This window comes from Rana temporaria, chromosome 12 (genome assembly GCF_905171775.1).
Source record: "Rana temporaria chromosome 12, aRanTem1.1, whole genome shotgun sequence".
In the NCBI taxonomy this organism is placed as follows: Eukaryota; Metazoa; Chordata; class Amphibia; order Anura; family Ranidae; genus Rana; species Rana temporaria.
This window is the reverse complement of record NC_053500.1, coordinates 34,014,840-34,037,410: the sequence shown is the minus strand read 5'-3', so window position 1 is coordinate 34,037,410 and position 22,571 is coordinate 34,014,840. Positions and strand designations below refer to the sequence as shown.

The 22,571-nt window shown below is 45.9% G+C and overlaps 1 protein-coding gene across 1 annotated transcript; it reads right to left on the bottom strand.

Annotated features, from left to right (window-relative positions):
* Positions 1-4,657: 4,657 nt before the first annotated feature.
* LSM12 (LSM12 homolog) lies at positions 4,658-21,394 on the bottom strand. The gene is given in 6 exon segments (XM_040329841.1): positions 4,658-5,348; positions 6,514-6,640; positions 7,904-8,013; positions 13,609-13,742; positions 21,187-21,234; positions 21,237-21,394. Coding segments are annotated over 6 exon segments (618 nt in total). The 5' UTR covers positions 21,343-21,394; the 3' UTR covers positions 4,658-5,255.
* Positions 21,395-22,571: the final 1,177 nt, after the last annotated feature.

Sequence of the window (22,571 nt, the reverse complement as noted above, 5' to 3'; positions counted from 1 at the left end):
GAATGACACATCAAGGACCAGTGGTGGCTGGTGCTCCAAAAAAATATTTTTTGAAAAAAAAAAAAATATCAAACGCAGCCACTGTGCCCATCAAACGCAGCCACTGTGCCCATCAAAGCAGCCACTGTGCCCATCAAACGCAGCCACTGTGCCCATCAAACACAGCCACTGTGCCCATCAATTGCCACCACTGTGCCATCAAACGCAGCTACTGTACCCATCAATTGCTGTCAGTGTGCCATCAATTGCCGCTACTGTGCCAATCAATTGCTGCCAATGTGCCCATCAATTGCTGACATTGTGCCCATCAATTGCTGACACTGTGCCCATCAATTTCTGACACTGTGCCCATCAATTGCCGCTACTGTGCCAATCAATTGCTGCCAATGTGCCCATCAATTGCTGCCAATGTGCCCATCAATTGCTGACACTGTGCCATCAATTTCTGACACTGTGCCATCAATTGCCGCTACTGTGCCCATCAATTGTCCGCTACCTGTGCCCATCAAATGCTGCCAGTGTGCATCCACCGCCCACCCGGCACTTACCGTCTCGGTGGGGGCAGCGGGTCACGGCGGGCGATTGTCCTCCACACTCATCGATGATCTTCTCCCGTCCTCTCTTATGATTGGACGTCTGATAGGCATTCAATCACAGTGCCTGTTGTTTCAGTCAATCAGGTAACAGACCCAAGCACCTGATTGAGAGGGCGGTTCTGTGTTAGGAAAGCCAATGAATATTCGCTTTCCTAAGACAACGCTGAGTGAACTGCGAGCGCCCAGCATGGCGGCCCGATGTTCACCCTTTTTGGACGCCTTATTAGAGTTTATTTAATGAATCTTTTTTGCCCACCAATTAATACCCCCTATTACGATCACTCACATCTTTGATGCAATCATGGCGTTTCCCTCATTTTGGATAGGCAGCATTCATGCGGCCAGGATAACTCTCCTCCACAAAGTCTTAGGCCCCCGTACACACGAGAGGATCTATCCGCTGGAATTGATCTGCGGATCAGTTCCAGCGGATAGATCCGCTGGTGTGTACAACCAGCGGATCTTTTTCCGTGGATTTTTTTTCGGGCCGACCGATTTCCAGCAGATAAAAATTTCTTAGCAAGCTAAGAAATCTATCCGCTGGAATCGGCTTCAGCGGATCGATCCGGTGGTCTGTACACTCACCGGATCGATCCGTCCGATTCCCTCCCTCGCATGCGTCGTAATGATTCGACGCATGCGTGGGATATCCTTATATGACAGCGTCGCGCACGTCATCATTGCGGCGACACGTCATCGCGATGGGATTTCGATCCGATGGTGAGTACACTCCATCGGATCAAAATCCGCGGAAATCCTCGAGAGGATTATCCGAGGATACGGTCCGGCGGACCGTATCCGCGGATCAATCCTCTCGTGTGTACCCGGCGTTATACTATTTTGGTATCCTCCCAGCCCCACGTCCCCTCCTTTTACACCTGCTTCAGAGCAGGATTCGATCTTTCATATTGGGCTTACCAGCGCCCCAGGATCTCAACGTTCCACCCTTTATAGGCACAGACCATTTGAGGTGGCATGGGGTTCCTAACCTAACAAAATATTACCAGGCCACTTCAGTATTTTTCAGTAGTGACTTTACTCCACACCTTGGACATCCCCTTGTGGGATGCTCCTTGAACTCCCTAACTTTGCCCAATTCCCCTCTTAGCCCTATTGTGGCTTCCTCACAATCTACCCCTCGCTCTTAGTCCCTTTATGTGCCAGTTTGAAATTCCGTTACACCCGCTAACCTTATGTCCTTCTTCCTTCCGCCTTCTCCCCCTCTTCAACAATCCCCTCTTTCCATCCAGGTTTTGACTGACAGACCGGGCTCCTTTTCCTGGAGGTCCACCACCTCCTTGTGCTCTCGCAGTCTCCCGTCTTGGCCCCTCTTTTCAGGATACCACTGAAGCACCACCCGCAGAATTATTTCACTACGCCCAACTGCGCTATTATATATCTTTACTGCGGCGCAACTCCTCCTACCCTTTTCCAAAAAAACAATGTTTGAACATCTGTGCCTTCATTCCCCTGGCACCACATCGAAGATTATTCTTCTCTCAATGCTTTAGACCAGTGATGGCAAAACCTTGGCATCCCAGATGTTTTTGGAACTACATTCCAATGATTCTCAACTACACTGCAGAGTGCATGAGCAGCGTAGTTCCAAAACAGCTGGGGTGCCAAGGGTCACCATCATTGCTTTAGACTCTCCCATGGCATCATCTTACAAGTCATGGTGTGAACATGATCTGGCGCGCTCCCTCTAACATGGCTACCCCAGGGGGTGCATAAAAAGGTTGTTCTTTGATAGTACAGGGTTCCAGCCTGGATAGCGAGTTTGAACCCATCCTACAGTGACAAGTGCTTCAGGGGTTCCGTGGTCAGCGAGGGCATGTCATACCGTTTGGTGGTCCTGTCTCACAGAGGATTTGGTCCTGGGTGCTCGGACTCCTCTATTCCTTATACCCATCCCACAAGGATGCCTAAATTACTTTGCTGCACAGCCCAATCCAGGGATTATTCTTCATACCAACAAAAGGTGGCATCCTACCTGTTCATAGCTGCTAAACGGGCTCCCGTTTCGTTTGCCATCGGTGTGAAGAGCATTCTGTCCGACCTTATAATTATTGAAAAAAAATGTCTAGCACCTTACATGATTCCCACTCTAAATTTCTTGAAATATGGTCACCCTTCAACGGCTTTTTTTGTACTAAAATAATAAACATGGGACAGTTACCTGCATGATATTTTCACCCACTTCCGGGAGTCGATTCTGCGGGTAGTGCGTCACTTTCCGCCCACACCCGGTGTTCTGGGAAACACTCGGCTCCCAGAACACAGCAGGGGCTCGCGAGGACGGCGCTGTGCGACTCACGCATGCGCCATGGGGAATCGGGCAGTGAAGCCAAAAGCTTCACTTCCTGATTCCCTCGCCGAGGACGAGGGTGGGGCAGCAGATAGACGAGCGACTGCTCATCTTCTGCTGCAGACGTCGCTGGACTCCAGGACAGTTAAGTGTCCATATATTAAAAGTCAGCAGCTGCAGGTGGTGGTTTAATATTTTATTTTTAACAGCGGAGCTCCGCTTTAAGCTGTCTGATTTACTTCGAAATGGTGGAGCTTGGAGGCAGGATGTTTTCTACAAGAGCCTATAAGGATGTGTTCCGATCCGAAGGGGGTGACCCGTTCGGATCACAGATAAACTGTGATCCGTTGCACCCCTAGTGGAGGGAGATGAAGGTTCGAGACACTAACAGTCAGCCTCAAAATCTTAATGACTTGGAGGAGGACCTGCAGAGGAGTGGGGGTAAAAATCCCTGTGTAAAACTGGTGGCCAACTACAAGAAACGTCTGACTGCCAACGAGGGTTTTGTCACCAAGTACAAAGTCATGTTTTGCAAAGTGGTTCAAATACTTATCAAATCCATTTATAAACTTTTTTTAAAATGCATTTTTCTGGATATTTGTTATCTGTCACTATTAACCGCTTAACGACCGCCGCATGTACGTCCACAGAATGGCATGTACAGGCATATGGGCGTACAGGTACGTCCCTGCCTTTCCGGGGGTCCGGTTGTGCAAACCAATCGATAAACGCTTATTGCAATTTTTTTTTACCAAAAATAGGTAGAAGAATACGTATCGGCCTAAACTGAGGAAAAAAAAAATTATATGTTTTTGGGGGATATTTATTATAGAAAAAAAAGTAAAAAATATTGCATTTTTTTCAAAATTGACGCTCTTTTTGTTTATAGCGCAAAAAATAAAAACCGCAGAGGTGATCAAATACCACCAAAAGAAAGCTCTATTTGTGGGGAAAAAAAGGACGCCAATTTTGTTTGGGAGCCACGTCGCACGACCGCGCAATTGTCTGTTAAAGCGACGCAGTGTGGAATCGCAAAACCTGGCCTGAGCATTTAGCAACAAAATGGTCCGGGGCTTAAGTGGTTAAAATAAACCTACAATTAAAATTATAGACTGATCATTTCAGTGTCAGTGGGCAAACATACAAAACCAGCAGGGGGAATACACTCTCCTCCCCCCACTCGCTGCATCTATACTTACCTGTCATGTTACTCATTCCTTTGTGCCAGCACTGTAGGCCCCTGAAAAACCAATGCAAATACCATCTTTCTAAAAGTCAGAATTTGCATAGGTCTTAGTGTCTAGTATGCCGCTTGCATAGGGCAGCATCCAGGGCCTGGAAAATAGAATGGGGGGGGGGGGGGAATTGTCACATGTGCCTCAATCCCACAGGTACTAAAACGTTGTCAGGGTCTCGGACCAATATTGGTCGTGTAGCAATGGGTAGACACGGGGATGAAAAATCTTTGAGAGCCAGCTGCAAAGCTCAAGGGTTAGCTCTTGAATAGATGCGATAATGCAGCTTTCACAGGCACTCAGCTAGCAAGGTCAGTTTGAAATGCTTTGGATCATTTGAATTTCTTCACAGGTTCATCCGACTTGCGGTTCATTTCCCAAGTTGCATCAGTAACTTTCGCATACACTTTCATACAAGTCAATAGAAAAAAAATTGAAGTTTATGGCATCACAGGTACTCAAAATAAAAACCTTACAGAAACGTTTACTTTTGTTTTTCGGTTTTATTTTTTTGTGTTTTTTTTTTTTTAGTTTATTTTTGTTTGTTTTTTTGTTTGTTTTTTCAAGTTTGTTTTTGTTCCTTTTTACAGGCAATTTTATAACCTATTCCCAGTCAGAGGGTGACATGCCACGCACCACCCTGTCCCACTGCCTGAGAAAGGGTTGGCAATTTCCTCCAACAACAGGAGAGAGAAGAGAAACAAAACTTTTACACAAATAAAAAAAAGACAAGGAAAGGGGGAGAAAAAAAATCTGTTGGAGGAAGAAATGCAATGCCAGGAAAAATCTGGAATTGGAGCCAGTCAGGCAAAAAAAAAAAAAAAAAAAAAGGAAAGAAAAAAATCATTGGCGCCCAAGGGATCTTCTATCGCTCAGGATCCCCTCAACCCCTTCCATACATAACCATTTACACATGATGGCTGATGCAAGAAAGGGTTGAGAGAGACTAGTCCGAAAAATAAAAGCTACCCATTCCCACCCCAAGCCAGCCCCCTGCTTGCCCCATCCCTATGTCATCAACCCCTTTCCGTCTTCGGCTCTTCTCAGGGACCCCCGAACACAGCAGGGTGAAGAGCAGGGCAGCTCAGGGGCAGCGAGGCTGATGAAGTTGAGGGCTCAGGAGGACGTACTGGTCTCTTTCTGTGACAGCTGGATTGGGTTTCGTGGCCCACCTTTCTGAGTTTCCATATCTCTAAAGTGTTTGTCAACCTAGAAAAAGAAAACCAGGTCAAGTTGTATAGCAGATGAACACATAAGCATATTTAAGGTCAGGGGTTGACAAATTTGCTTGGAATCTAGGAGCCAGCTAAAAAAGTTAGGAGCCAGAAAACGCGCCCCGCGACCGCATATGTAAACGGTGTTCAAACCACACATGTGAGGTATCGCCGCGATTGGTAGAGCGAGTGCAATAATTCTAGCCCTAGACCTCCTCTAACTCAAAACATGCAACCTGTAGAGTTTTTTTAAACGTCGCCTATGGAGATTTTAAAGGGTAAAAGTTTGACGCCATTCCACGAGCAGACGTCATTTTGAAGCGTGACATGTTGGGTATCAATTTACTCGACGTAACATTATCTTTCATAATATAAAAAAAAAATGGGGATAATTTTACTGTTGTCTTATTTTTTAATTAAAAAAAGTGCAATTTTTTCCCAAAAAAGTGCGCTTGCAAGACCGCTGCGCAAATACGGCATGACAGAAAGTATTGCAACGATCGCCATTTTATTCTCTAGGGTGTTAGGATAAAAAATATATATATAATGTTTGGGGGTTCTAGTTAGAGGGAAGAAGATGGCAGTGAAAATAGTGAAAAATGACATTAGAATTGCTGTTTAACTTGTAATGCTTAACTTGTAATACCAACAGCCACCACCAGATGGCGCCAGCTTACACATCTGGTGGTAATATCTTGTAATACCAACGGCTCACCACCAGATGGTGCCAGCTCACAAAAAAAAAAAAAAATTTTTTTTTTTGCCCCCCCCCCCCCCCCCCCTTCCAAGCCAAGTCGCCAGGACCCTATTTCTAGTCGCGATGGCGACCGGGATTTGTCGACCCCTGTTTAAGGTTGTGCAAGAGGTATTCCATTACAGCAGATTAATATTTCAACCCCATTCCCCCCCCCCCCCCAAAACACTGGCTTTACTTTTCTCCTGCAACGCCAGCAGGGTGGTTGGATGTCAGGGATACTCGGCGTGACATTTTTGTTGAGACCGCTAGCCTTAGCCGTTAGATTTTAGCACTGTGACTGTACCTCCAACCTTTCAGGAGGCCTGGTCTTAACCAACTGAATGCCAGCCACCCTAGCACTAATACACCATGTAGAATTCAGCAAAGCCAACCCAAAGAGATTAGGTATGAAACGTGTACTTACTATTTTGCGAACATGACTTAGAGCGCTACCCTCTTTTCCTTTGCAATTTTCCACCTGGTATGGGGGAGATATAACTACCTCCTCCATAACTATTATATTTTTTTCTTGCCATTTACAGTCCTTTATCCTGTAGAGAAAGCAGACAAAGCCATTGGGCTCATATTAGTAAATACCAATACAATCAATGTACAGCTTGAATACTAGTAGCAAACGGAAAGGCTATTCAAGGTATTTTGCTACCTTGGGTATGGGGCAAAAAAAATGTATGTTTATTGCTTCTAAGCTATAAAGGTTTGTGTCCACATTTTTGACCATGAAGTATTTCTCTCAAATAAAAAAAAAAAAACACTTACTTTGGGCTGAACTTTTTTTGGCATTTAAAACATTGAGGATCAGTTGTTCCCATCTCCCCTTAATGGGTTCTATGCTTAAGGCCGTTTTTACCGATTCTTGGCTAGCATTCACAATACCAGAGGATTGATCAACCACAACTACAAGTCCACATGCATATCCCTGCTGTGGATTGTAATTAACTACAAGTCCCATCATGCCTCTGTCTCTATATGTCATGCTTGTGGCTGTCAGTCTTGCTATGCCTCATGAGACTTGTAGTGCTGCAACAGCTGGAGGTCTAATTGCATATCCCTGGTCTACAGGATGTATAAATTCTGAAGCCCTGTACACACGATCAGTCCATCCGATGAGAACGAACGGACTGAAGGACCGATTAAGCTGACTGATGGTCTGATGTGCCTACACACCATAGGTTAAAAAACCGATCGTGTCAGAACGCTGCGACGTAAACCACACGACGTGCTGAAAAAAAACGAAGTTCAATGCTTCCAAGCATGCGTCGACTTGATTCTGAGCATGCGCGGCTTGTTGACCGATGCTTTTGCATACCAACGATCGGTTTTGACCCATCGGTTAGACGTCCATCGGTCAAATGTTAAAGCAAGTTCTATTTTTTTCGACCGAAGCATAACTGACCGATGCCACACGCGATCGGTTTGGACCGATGAAACGGACCTTCAGTCCGTTTTCATCGGTTTTCACTGATCGTGTGTACGCGGCCTGACACTTTAAGGGGCAGTACTGCCAGAGAGCAAGGGGTTAAGTGGTACCCACACGTATAACAAGAACACCTCTATGTGTGTCTGCAGCAGCCCTATAAGAGGATCGGACGGGAAGACCTGGCACTTTCCTGCAGAAGGTTGAATACTGCAACTGCCAAACTACCATGGAGGCAGGGCAGCAACCTATAGATCCCAAGAAAAGAGATCATGGATCATCTAACTAAACTCCTTTTCTTCATGGGTTATCAAGCCATATAGGCTTTTCTGGCTCACTAAAGCCCAAAAACTAGTAAAAAATTATTGGTGGTACTCACGTCTTATGAATGGTCTGGAATAACTGCTGTCCATCTACAGAAACTCCAGCACTGATGGCATAAGCCTGGCTCATTTTCTCTTCCTTCTCCGATCGAGCTCTGCTTGCCAACTGCAACGAGGGGAACAATTTATAGAAGGCAATCAGTAATCTAGCATTGCAAAATATGACATTAGATAACCCCTAGTACTGAATTTATGACATGCCACAAATTTAGAAGTCACCATTTCCCCCACATGTTGCCCTCTACACCTCACCACCATGTCTGAACTACATCAAACCCAGTCATGGCAAGGATCTTTGCGCCAATTACATCTCGCTTCTTCGTGTTCTCCTGTGGATCCGACAAATGGTTCTGCAGTGTTCTTGCTTACCCTGACCCTTCCACACTTCTAGACTAGTAGCCTTGGTAGGCTGCCCATAACCCTGCACTTTATTGTGGATACCAACCATCTGCTGCCCTGAAAGCTCATATGGAACTAAACTGCAGTTCTACAAAACGGACAAAAAAGTCTAACAACATTTGTATTAATTCTATGATAAGATTTGTAGTCAATTGATTTTGGTTAAGGTCTTAAAGCAGACCTTCGGTCATTTTCTCCTCCAATTAAATCTTATGCCCTTGTTTTAACGGTCAGTAAATACCATACAGCCCACTTCCTCGCCTGGTCATTAGCCTAGGTTTACAACATCATGCACAGCTCTTAAGAGTTTGCCTGGGAGGGGGGTGAGTCACAAGAGGGCCAAATAAAGCTGCAGGTGTGCCTCCATCTGTAAATCCAGGAAGTGGACAGGTAGAATCGAGCAGAATTCCAGGCAAGTGAAACCAGTCAGTAAGCCGGTAATACCATCTAGCAAACAAAGTCAAGGGCCAGATTCTCAAAAGAGTTACGCCGGTGTATCTACTGATACACCGGCGTAATTCGAAATTCCCGCCGGCGTATCATTGTTTTGTATTCACAAAACAAGATACGCCGGAATTAGGCTAGGATCCGACTGGTGTAAGTCACTTACACTGTCGGATCCTAAATGCAATACCACGCTGACCGCTAGGTGGCGTTTACATTCAGGTCTCATTTGACTATGCAAATGAGCCTGATACGCCAATTCCCGAACAAATTTGCGCTGCGTACGTCGTTTCCGTAAGCGTAAGGTTACCCCTGCTATATGAGGGGTAACCTTACGTCAGTACGCCGTATGCCATGTTAAGTATGGCGTCGGGTCCGCGTCGTCTTTTTCCGTCGGTTAATTAACTCGTCTGTGAATACGACTTTACGTCAATAACGCTCACGTCGGCGTCATTGACGTTTTCCGTCGTGAGCTGGAGAATGCGCACTGGGCCATTTTTCAGCCTGGCGCATGCACAGTTCGATCGTCGCGGGGGGCGCTTGATTTGAATACAAGCCGCCCCCTTTGAATTACGTGGCCATACACCAGGCCATTTACACTATGCTGCCGCAAATTACGGAGCAAGTGCTTCACGAATACGGCACTTGCTCCAGTAAGTTTCGGTGGCGTAGTGTAAATCAGTGGTCATCAACCCTGCCCTACAGGGCCCACTAACAGGCCAGGTTTGCAAGATAACTGAAATACATCACAGGTGATATCATTTGCTGCTCAGTGATTGCAGTATTCTATCTAGACTGCATCTCCCCATGGTAATACATAAAACCTGGCCTGTTAGTGGGCCCTGTAGGGCAGGGTTGATGACCACTGGTGTAAATGACTTACACTACGCCTACGCCGTTTTAGAGAATCTGGCCCAAAGTGCTTAAAGCATAAGTCCACCTAAACACCAAGGCCCGGAATCACAGACATCGGCACATCTTAATGCAAACGTAGCACATATTTTACGCTGCGCACAGAGGCAAGCACTGGATTCACAAAGCACTCGCTGTTAAAGATACGCTGGGTTTCCTCGGCGCAAGCGGAAGTGGGCGTGAGCCATGCTAATGAGGTGTGACCCCATGCAAATGATGAGCCAAGCGTCATACAAGTACTTAAAACGAACGGCGTCCCGTGGACGTATCCATGTGCGCATGCTCAGAATCACGTCGGAATTACTCCCTAAGATACAACGGATCACTGCCTACGACGTGAACGTAACCTACGCCCAGCCCTATTCACGTACTACCTAAACGACGTAAAATACGACGGCTGTGTTCCCTGGTCCATACCTTAGCATGACTTGCGCCTCATATATGGGGTTTAACTTTACGCCGGACGCAAGACTTGCGCAAACTGCGTATATTATGCGCCGGGCGCAACTACGTTTGTGAATCGGCGCATCTACCTCATTTGCATATGTGCATAGAAAAACATTGGGAGCGGCAAATGCGCCCAGCGTAAATATGCGCCTATGATACGCCGCTGTAGGAAAGTTACGTTGGTGGTAGGAAGCCTATTTTCAGGCGTATCGAGTTCTGTGGGCACGGCGCACAGATACGACGGCGCATAGTTACACTTACGCGGCGTATCTCGAGATACGCCGGCGTAAGCGATTTGTAAATCCGGGCCTAAATCTCTACAGACAGCCATGATCCAACACTAGCCTATCCAACCCTGTAAAGACATCAGTATACATACCTCTTGAAGCCGATCCGACCCCACGCTGAGCTGCAGCTTTGCTGTGAAGACGAGTGCAAGAGGCAGCCGACAACGCAAGCCCCATAGTAAGACTATGGGTGATGTCACTTCCCATTAATTTCCCAGCCGTTGTCAGCTGTGTCCTCTGCAGAGCTTCCGCCGCTGGAGACCAGACTGGCTTCAAAAGAGGTATGTATAGACATTTCTTCTTTACAGGGCTAGACAGGTTTGTGCTAGATTGTGGATGTATGTAGATGTAGAGATATAGTGTTAAGGTGCACTCATCTTTTAAAGCACACCCTGTAAATAAATTGGAGGAATACAATCCTTTCCAGTGGGCAGTGCTACAGTAGATGTTCATGTAATTATAAACTACACATGCTGCCTCCACCGATACTTCTGGGTGTGTGTTGAATGGGGTGTCCTATACCATAGTTCACCCTGTGGACCACCAAATCACACCAAGTAGGGGAGGGGGGGGGGGGTCGGTTTAGGAACCACACAGTGGGGGACACCATTCAACACATGCAGACAGTAGCAGCCACTGTACGTCTGCATGAGAGCAAATATCCAACGCACCAAAAGTATTCCTCCTCAAGGTGGCTTTGAGTCCAACACCTGCTGAACAGCAACAGGCTCACTTTACATCAAAGTGTGAACTCAATTAATTTGTGTTTAGTAATCCCCTAATAAGAATTTAAAGAGCCCATCACAGGGTCACTGGGAGTGCGCTTCCTGAACACTGTGCCATGTGTATTCCTCTGCCAATCACAAATACATTCCAGGCACATGAAAGCAGTATACGAGTCCAACCGTCCGTTTCTCTTTAGTAAGCCCGTCAGCCATGCTGCAGAGAAGGACCACGGCCCTCTGTACGGTATTCTTCTCATTGAAGATAGGGCACTATACCTCCCGTTAAAGCAAATGGGGGGCACTGATGCCAGGGCATTTCCTACTCTTGACTGGCGCCAGTCCGAACACCCTAAAGTCTGTAGGACAGCAAGTTCGCCCCTTTGCTTAGAAAATGTGGCGAAAGTGGGTGCTCTCATACCACAATAGAGCTGCACAATCGTTAAAATTGTGATCTCGATTCAAACCCCCTTGACGATCTCCAATGCAAAGTGTGCCGATTCTTTCATATAAGGCTTCATTTCCATGGACGTTTTTACAGCCACTTTTTTTTAGCCTTTTTTACAGCTTAAAAACGCCTGTCCATGTTTTTTTTTTTTAGCTCAAAAACGCTGCGTTTTTGAGCGTTAAATGTTTAACATCTGGCGTTTTTACAGCTCTACTGTAGAGCTTCAGAACGCACTGGTCCTGGTTTTTTTGCAGCTTAAAAACGGCTCAGCCATCTATAGCTCAAAAACGTCATGGTGGGCATGAGGCCATAGACTAACATGGAGAGCCGTTTTTAAGCTGCAAAAAAAGCTCAGAAAAGTGGCTGTAAAAACATCCAAAAACGTCCATGGAAATGAAGCCTAAGGGTCCCTTTCACACGTGCGGACCGTTTAGATCGGTTTTTTTTATCATCAGTTGATGCGTTTTTTCATCCGTTTTCTTTTTTTGTTAGAACTTTATTTTTATTACATATTTTGATGAAAAACGGATCGGATGTTAAACGGATCGTCCGCTAACATCAGTTTTTCGTCCATTCCGTTTTTTTGACGGAAGAAAAATAGGGGTTTCTTCCGTTCAAAAAAACGGAGCTTAACGGAGACGGATGTTAACGGACATTAGCGGATGCTCATCCGCTAATGTACGCTATCCCATTGGAAAGCATTGCAGTCCGTAAACGGACGTATGAAAAAACGGATAGTCCGCATGTGTGAAGGACCCTTACAAGTAGGGGTTGCAACGGATCAAAAAACTCACGGATCGGAATCGATCCTCGGATCAGGAGTCACGGATCGGATCATTTTCGGATCAGCGGAAAAAAAAAAAAGGTGTGTTTTCATTGGTCCAAAAAAAAAAACTGTGTATGTGTGTATACACACACACACACACACACATTTCAGGGGTGGATTAAAGAGGAAGCAGGCGAGGCTGTTTGGGACTTGTTAAAAGTACAATCTTGATGTTTTTACAGATAAAATTATATACTATATATATATAATTTTATGTAAAAAACATCAAGATTGTACTTTTAACAAGTCCCCAAACAGCCTCACCTGCTTCATCTTTAATCCACCCCTGAAATGTTGCTCTTTCCCCCCCCCCTCACACCAGTGCTTCTCTGCTAATATTCCCTCTCCATGTCGGCTTGCCAGAGCCCAGTGCACAGCGTGACACGCCTCCCCGGGGAGGCGTGTCACGCTGGGCTCTGGCAGCAGACTGGCCGCCGCTCTGGAGCTAGGCCTAGGCTCCGGAGCGCTCCGCGGATCGTGGGGTGTGCCGATCCGAACGGGGTGGCCCGTTCGGATCACGGATCGGTGACGATCCGTTGCACCCCTACTTACAAGTGGAGAGACTTAGCTGTCAAAAGAAAATATCCGGGCAGTCTGCCAAGTTTTTAAACAGGAAACATTGTAACTAATGTTTCATTCTTAGATCAAAGGGATAAACTTCTGTGTGTCAAGAAAATCCTTCTACCAAGTTTTTAACATGAAACATTGTAACCAACGCTTCCTTCTTGGAAGAAACTTGTGTGTAAATACAAGAAGTTTAACCACTTAAAGCCTCCGAGGTTCACCACACAAAAAGTGAACCTCCATTTTTTTGGAACCCTTCCCCCTCCGGTGTCACATTTGGCCCCTTTCAGGGGGTAGGGGGGGGCAGATACCTATGACAGGTATTTGCACCACTTCCAGGTTCTGACAGCCCCTTCACATCTCCCCCCCCCCCCCCCGCTGTCTTCTGGGAAACACTGTTCCCAGGAGTGAGCGGAGACCAGTGATGGCGCGCCGCGATCCTTGCGCATGCGCAGTAGGGAATCGGGCAGTGAAGCCGCAAGAAAAGGAATTTTTTGGGAAAAATATATACTTCAATGAAAAAAAAAAGTAAAGTTAGCTCAATTTTTTGTTTTCATGTAAAAGATGTTACACCGCAAGAATTAGGATTCTCATTTTAGCCAGAATCGTGCAGGTCTATACCACAACAGATACAACATGAACAGCCACCTACCTTGCCAATGTTGAGGGACGCTAGAGGGGGAGGAGTCTGCGTGCGATCGTTCAGCACTTCTACATCTGATACATACTGCAGGTTAAGCAGGAGGATGTCGGCATGGTTGGGTTTCCCACTAGTTGAGGGACACTCTGTATATCAGGAGGTCAAGGAAATAATTGCATACACAAGATGCAATCCTACATTCACAATTACTGTTCACTTCAAAAGAAACGCAATATCTTCCAACATGTTCGCAATATAAAAACATACATCAGACAAAAATGGTGTACAAGGAAGACCAGCATCTACCAGATGACCGAGGAGGATAGTCCTTCAAGTGAGGCCAGAAAATCAGAAACTTTTCTACTTAAACGACTTCTAAAAACGGGCAAAGTGTCAATATAAAATTGTACATTTTTACAATATTGGACAGCATAGAATATAAAAAGGTTTTGGCAGAGAATATGAACCATCAGGAAACAAAAGCAAAATAAACCTCAGAATTGAATGGAAGTGACTCAGTATCCGGTCACACTAGATGTACTTCCATGGAAAGGACTACATAGAATAACCCAACATAAACCATTACTCCTCACATCATAGTACTACAATTAGCGAAAACAGAAATCCAACCTCCTGCTACAGACACCGTGCTCTGGCAAACCTCCATGCCAGGAGCAAACCATCAGAACTCCAAACTACAATTTAGCAAAAAAAAAAGTGTCTACAAAATAGGGGATAGTTTTATTGCATATTTTTAACTAGTAATGGGGGCAATCTGCGATTTTTATTGCGACAGTGGCATTGCGATAAGTCAATGGAAATTTACAAAGACTCCTGGGATGTCTGCGTCATCTATCCCAGGACTCTTTGAACCCCACTTGACTTCAGGCTCTGTCTTGATTGACTGGTTGCTTTAGCAATGGGGCTGGAACTACCACCATTGTTATGGCAACCTGTAAACAGTGTGCTGCACTTCATCCTTACTGCACATGTGCGAGATCGGGACGTGCATGCTGGGTAGCCAGCTGCTTGGAGTCCCGGAAGCAGATATAAGTGTGGGCATCTGAAGCCCGCTCCTGAGGAGTTCTCTAGCTGTGCTGGGAACTCAGCCTGCTCTAATTTAATGGAGGAGATGGACTTCTGTTGACACCCCCCACCACCTTTCACTAAGATCAGTGTGCTGCTGCTTCCCCCCCCCCCCCCCCCCCCCCCCCCCCCAGCTTGAGGCTCCTTTTCACAGGGCGGAGCCACTGGTAGACGGACTCAGTGTGGAGATCGCTCCGTTGATCCCTGATGAGCAGGCGGATGACAGGCCCGTCTCCGCTCACTGTAGGGATGGGACCTGTCAGAGCACCACTGTTCTTTATGAGGGAGATCTGATAGAAGGGGGAGTTTTTGGGACTTTATCTTCTTCATATGGGGAGATCTGATAGAAACGGACAACCTGTCCATTTTCATCTGATCGCTGGATGGCGAACGTACCGCTATGCGTCTGCTTTGAGCAGATCTTGTCGGATTGGATGGCAGGCGTGTGTCAGGGGACACATCTATGCTGACAGCCGTCCGCCCATAGAAGTCAATAGGTGGAATGCTCAGATCCACTTGGGGGGGGGGGGGGCAAAAAAAAAAAAAAGACAGGTGGATCCGAACGGGCCGATAGTGTGAAAACGACGCTACGAGGATGACAGAGAGAAAGTTACATAGTTGGTGAGGTTGAAAAAAGACCAGTATGTCAAGTCCAACCTGCAATCACTTAAAAAAAAATTAAATACTTTTTTGTCCTTTATCTATACACAAAAATTTGGCCTTTTATTTCTATTTTGAACTGAATGGGTTGTTTTGCAAAGTGATCGTGTTTGTAAACCAACTCCCCCCAGATACACAGTCTTCATCCCACATGCTGAATGCAGTTTACAAAGCAGGGGAGGGCAGTATCAGGAAGACCATCTTCAAGCACATGACTGCTGTAGTTGGTCTATCTCCACTATCAGTCAAGTAAAGGACATTTCATGGTGTCATCACATTCAGCACCGCCAAACCCAGCCAAAGGCCTTTCCACCATGTACTTTACTAGAAATACGACTGCTGAGATATCAGTATGAAAGGATTATCCTGCCCTTGCCTGACCTGTACACAATGCTTTGGCTTCTGATCACTTCTGTATTAAATGTTCAGATCAAGAGTGATCAGATCCATACAGACCTCAAAACCTATCAGCCCAGCTCAAGATATATGAACCATCCCATACAGCATACTAGCGTCGGCTATAGTATGTTTTTTTTTGCCGCTGTATTTACCGTTTAATCCATCAGTTTAGTTTCAGACTCCGGCAGGGAAATAGGCGTTCCTATGAAGAGGGGAACATGATTGACGTCCGGCTATGGCGCGTCACGCGTTCCGAAAATATACGGCGCAGGCGCCGTATATATCCGAGTCCTATTTCGGCTATTTTCGGAACGCGTGACGCGCCATAGCCGGACGTCAATCATGTTCCCCTCTTCATAGGAACGCCTATTTCCCTGCCGGAGTCCGAAACTGGACGATTAAACGGTAAATACAGCGGCCAAAAATAAAAAAAAACATACTATAGCCAACGCTAGTATGCTGCATGGGATGGTAGATAATTTTTTTTTTAGGGTGAACACCCCCGCTTTAAAGGGTAAAGGTAAAAAAAAAAAAAACTAAATATCTTCCTTTACCTTAGTGCAGTCCTCCTTCACTTACCTCATCCTTCCATTTTGCCTTTAAATGTCCTTATTTCTTCTGAGAAATCCTCACTTCCTGTTCTTCTGTCTAACTCCACACAGCAATGCAAGGCTTTGTCCCTGGTGTGGAGTGTTGTGCTCGCTCCCTCCCTTGGACTACAGGACAGTCAGGATGCCCACTAACACACAGCTCCTTTCTCTATCTGCAACATAGAGAGTGTCCTGACTCTCCTGTAGCCAAGGGAGGGGGCTAGCACGACACCCCACACCAGGGAGAAAGCCTTGCATTACTGTGTGGAGTTACAGACAGAAGAACAGGAAGTGAGAATTTCTCCGAAGAAATAAGGACATTTAAAAGCAAAAATGGAAGGAAGAGAAGAGAGAAAAAGAGAAAAAGGAAGAGGAGAGAAAAAGAGAAAAAGGAAGAAGAGAGAAAAAGAGAAAAAGGAAGAAGAGAGAAAAAGAGAAAAAGGAAGAAGAGAGAAAAAGAGAAAAAGAGAAAAAGAAAGAGAAAAAGAGAAAAAGAAAGAGAAAAAGAGAAAGAGAAAAAGAGAGGAAAAGAAAAAGAAAGAGAGGAAAAAAGAAAAAGAAAGAGAGGAAAAAAGAAAAAGAAGAAGAGAGAGAGAAAGAGAGGAAAAAGAAAGAGAAGAAGAGAAAGAAAAAGAGAGGAAAAAGAAAGAGAAAAAGAAAGAAAGAGAAAAAGAAAGAAGAGAAAAAGAAAGAAAGAGAAAAAGAAAGAAAGAGAAAAAGAAAGAAAGAGAAAAAGAAAAAAAAAAAGAATTTACCTTCACAACCCCTTTAAGGATAAGTTCACTTCTCTTCCCTACAAAGTGCACGGTTGTTATTTGAGCCTGTAAATCATTGCACCCAGAATCGGTAGATCACTGGTACCACGCAGATCTCCTACACACTGTCAGTGTATCAGTTTACCTATAATGTACCTGTACAGGCAAGTGGATACAATCTGACAGGAAGAATGAAAGTATTACTACAGCACTCTACAGTGTAATGTCAGCTCAATGAGATCTACAAGGCATTATATGAATTGCAGTTCCCAATTGCATCAACCAGCCAGAACAAAATGGTCATAAGAAGCCAGCCATTGAATGTCCACTAAAAATACAATTGGCTCAAAGGAGACAACATTCAATTTCAATGCACTGGTTATCTGGCTCCTGCAGTTCTTGCCCAGCCCCCGTCTATTTCTGCTCTCTAAGCATTTCCAGCTCAGCGGGACTTCTGCCCCAGGATTTGCCAACAAAAGAGATAAAGGGCTGCAGGCAGGATAGTGCTGGCAGGTGTTGTCATGGACGCGACCCTCTACACCTGGCCTTGACCCGTCCTTGGTGCTCGGATATCAGCCTGACCACTTCAAAGGCTGACAGAATTGGAAGACATCCACAACTTACAATAATCATTATAAAAACAGAAGGTGCAATCAGCACAAAAAAAAAATAAAGACCAACACCACATATGCAAGCTGAACACTAAAGAATGTTCACGCAATTCAATGGCAATGATAAAATAGAACATAAGTGCAGCGCAAACCCTTCAATGAAAATGACAGAATGATGAATCTTCAAAAATTAGGGAGATAAAATGATAAAAGAACAGTCCAGAGAGACGGTGAACAACAAGTGCCGCAGAGTCTTTCACCAGTGCTGAAGAAGTCCCTCCACCTCGGGTCCAACTAATCACTCACCTTACTTCATGGACCCCCTGAGCAAACAGGTGGTCATGCAAGCAGATATCAAACAGGTTATCACCGACCATAAACTCACGTTCCCTTATGTGTCAACCAGGACATGAATAAAAAGAAAAGATCCAAGTGCTCACCGCTTAACAATAAAATGTATTTATAACTTTAACACAAACTACTCACATGTAGAAGTTAAAATGACAGCATGTATAAGCCGACATCAGTCAGTATCTCTTCTGTAGGACAGCAGCAGGTGACGTTATATGCAGCTCCTCCCCGTACGCGTTACGTTCAATTAAAACTTCCTCAGTGGAGCTCTGGACTGTTCTTTTATCATTATCTCCCCTATTTTTTGAAGATTCATCATTCTATCATTTTCGTTTAAGGGTTTTGCGCCGCACTATTTTATCATTACAATAATATTGCCCAATATTTGATGTAGAAATGCGTCAGTCTGGCCTACCCACCCCCCATACCAACAAATCTCTTGGGAGTATCCAAGTGCACCTCTCGAGAACGCTGAGAAAATCTTACAAGATACAAGTCTGCATGTTCAAGTGTAACAGTTTCATACATATCAATGATCTAGGGCAGTGATGGCGAACCTTGGCACCCCAGATGTTTTGGAACTACATTTCCCATGATGCTCAACTACACTGCAGAGTGCACGAGCATCATGGGAAATGTATTTCCAAAACATCTGGGGTGCCAAGGTTTGCCATCACTGATCTAGAATATGGATATACAATCATCCTAAGCCCTGGTCCACACTGGTGTCATTTGCCAGCAATGGCATTGTCCTAATCGGTGCGACGCCACATCTGGGGCGCTGCACCGATTTCAAAAAGTAGTAGTAGTATAAGTCACTAAAGGCTATCATCATCCAACTCAAAAAAAGCACTAGTTCCAGGTGAGGCACCATCACCCCCACCACCAGCACAGCAATAAGCGCTCTGGGTAAGGTGTCGTCTCCCTACGAGAAGCCACGTCCAGATCACCAAAAAGTCATCACAGCTCAGGTCAAACCATCACCCCACCAGCAGAACCAAGATAACCTCAGATCAGGCACCAGCAGCCCACCAACACAAGCCACGTGTTCAACAATTTACCCGCAAAACCATTGTCACACGGGTCAATACACCTGGCATGTTGACCCGTGTGACTTATGGGTCTGATCGCTGTAAAGGGGTGCATGCTATGATTCCCATATAGTGGTGCATGTGTCTGCTACGATCTATATACAAGGATGCATGTGTCCATTACTATCCCTGCATAGGGTGCATTGCCTGTTACAATCCCAGTATAGGGGGGCATTGCTATGATCTCTGTATAAAGGTGTATGCTATGATCCCTGTATAGGGGTGTAGGCATCTGCTATGACCTCCACATAGGGATGCATTGGGGTAAATTTTGTGATCTGTGTACATGGATGTATAGAGGGGGGGGGGAAGTATGGCAGTTATGATCCCCATATTGGAACGTATGGACATGCCATGATCCGTGTATAGGGAGGGGGGTGGGCGTGCTGTGATCTCCATATTGGAATGTAGACATACATGGGGATGTATTTGGGAGGGGGGGGGGTGTTTGGGTCTGCTATGATCTCCATTTTGGAATGTACAGACATACCATAATCTGTGTATAGGGATGGGGGTGGGCGTGCTATGATCCCCATAATGGAAACATACAGACATGCCATGATCTGTGTATAGGAATGTATGGACATGTCATGATCAGGGTTCAAAGTATAGGATGTATAGAGGGTGTGGGCATGCTATGATCTGTCTATAGGGGGGGGATAAGGGTCTACTATGACCCCCCCCCCCTCCCCACATTGGAATGTGTGGACATGACATGATCAATGTATAGGGGTGTATGGGGGGGGGGGACATGCTATGATCTCCATATTGGAATGTACGGACATGCCATGATCAATGTATGGGGGGGGGGGCATGCTATGAGGGGGAGGGGGGTTGTTTGGTTCTGCATGATCTCCATATTGGGATGTGTGGACATGCCACGGTCTGTCTGTAGGGGGGGATGTATGGGTCTGCCATTATCTCCATATTGGAATGTACAGATGTGCCATGATCAGTGTATAGGGATGTATAGGTGAAGGGGGGTCTGCTATGATCTCCATGTTGGAATGTACAGAATGCATGATCAATGTACAGGGGTGTATATAGAGAGGGGGTGGGCATGCTATGATCTCCATATTGGAATGTGTGGACATGCCATTATCTGTCTATAGGGGTGCAAGGGTCTGCTATAACCACCCCCATATTGAAATGTACAGACATGCCATGATCAATGTATAGGATGTATGGGGGGTGTATAGAGAGGGGTGGGCATGCTACGACCCCCCATATTGGAATGTGTGGATATGATCTGTGTATAGGGATGATGTATAGGGGAGGGGGGGTCTGCTAATGACCTCCATATTGGAATGCAACAGACATGCCATGATCGATGTATGAGGGGGGGTGTATAGAGAGGGGGTGGGCATGCTACAACCCCCCCATATTGGAATGTGTGGACATGATATGATCAGTGTATAGGGGAGGGGGGGCTGCTATGATCTCCATATTGGAAGGCAGACATGCCATGATCTGTGGTATAGAGGGGGTGAACATCCTATGATCCCCATATTGGAATATATAGACATGCCATGATCATGGTAGCATGGGGGGGTGGGTCTGCTATGATCTCCATATAGGAATGCACAGACATGCCATGATCATGGTATAGGGATAAATAGGGGGATGTATAGGGGAGGGGGGTGGTGGGCATGCCATGATCTCCATATTGGAATGCCACGGTCATGCCATGATCATGGTATAGGGGAGGGGGGTGGGCATGCTATGATCTCCATATTGGAATATATAGACATGCCAAGATCATGGTAGCATGGGGGGGGCGGGTCTGCTATGATCTCCATATTGGAAGCACGGACATGGAATGCTGAGTGTAACACCCGATCACCTCCATCTATGATCTCCTCTGTCCGGTCACCACGCTGCCCCCCTCCCCATAGATCCCCCGGATGAGTCCCGCTCCCCCCGCTCCGTACACAGAGCCGCCCAGCCAGGCCCCCGGCACACCTTTCCCCCCCGTGCCCAGCCATCACCCCGAGGCCTCGCCTCCAGCCGCCCCCCTCACCCTTCCCCGCTCTCCATGGAAGGATACTGAGCGCCAGCATCTTGCTCTGGTAGTCGAAGGCCACCACCTCTCCTGGAGCCGCGTTTCCTGGCAGGTCCGGCATGAGACCTGGGAGCCGACACTGAAATATTCCCCCGGAGCCGCCATCTTCCATCCGGCCTGCGTGACGTGCTGCTCGAACATCCCCCGACCTCAGCGCGCAACCTTAGAATCCAACGTCGGCGAGGGGGCTGCCGGGAATTTACCATTTTTCTTTTACCGGTGCCCGCCCATCTCGCGAGAATTCGCAGCCGCCATTTTGAAAGGCTGGCGCCCGCTAGCGTCAATGGACGCCATCTTTGACGTGCGACGTGCCACATAGAAAGAATAGGGGCTCATGCTTCTTCCTCCGCCATTTTGAAAATGGGATGCGTTTCAGGAAAACTTTATTGATAATGAAAGAGACAGTACAAACATGAGAGAGGAAATGGAGTTTTTAACCTTTCTTTTGTCTTTGAAGGGAAGCAGAGTGTTGCTATACCGTGTTTGCAAAAGTAAAGACAAATTAAAATATATATGAGGAAAATGTGTTTCGTATATTGTCACCTTATTTAAAACAAAAAGCTGTAAAAGAAAATGCTGACCTCACAGACGTATTGGCGGCACGCTGCGCACAATGTAAAAAGCTGGCTTTTATGTCAGACACTCAGGTGCCCGGTGTACAGCTGTCCATAGATATGAATGTCTGTCCTCAGATACGCGGGACTCATGTGCCTCCGTATAGCACACAGCTGTACTCCTCAAATGTATCTGTACGCAATATGCAGGTGTACATACAGCGGGTAAAATAAGTATTGAACACGTAGCAATTTTTCTAGGTCAATATATTCTGAAGGTGCTTTGGACTGTGACAAGACATTTTCACCACATGCCGGCAACCACCCATGCAATCCATACATACGTACAAAGAAACCAAAGCAAATAAGTTCAGAAATGAAGTTATAAGTAATAAAATGGAATGACACAGGAAAAAGTATTGAACACGCTAACTGAAATGTATTTAATACTTTGTACAAAAATCCTTTGTTGGCATCAAGAAGCCTCCTGTATGGAGAAACTAGTCACATGCATCGCCCAGGTATGATTTTGGCCCATTCTTCCACACAGTCTTCAAATCTTGAAGGTTCCGCAGGCCTTTTCTATGAAATCTTTAGTTATTTCCATACATTTTCAATTGGATTCAAGTCAGGTGATTGGTTGGGCCAGCTTTATTTTATTTCTTTGAAACCAGTAAAAGAGAAGTCCAGCCTGAGCTTTTCAGGCTGGGCTTCTCTGGGTCACAGGAGTGCAATTCATTTTGCACTCCTGTGACCCGTTTTCAGCAGAGAGTGGTCTGAAGTCCACTCTCCGCTAACGTCACTGCAATCAGTCGA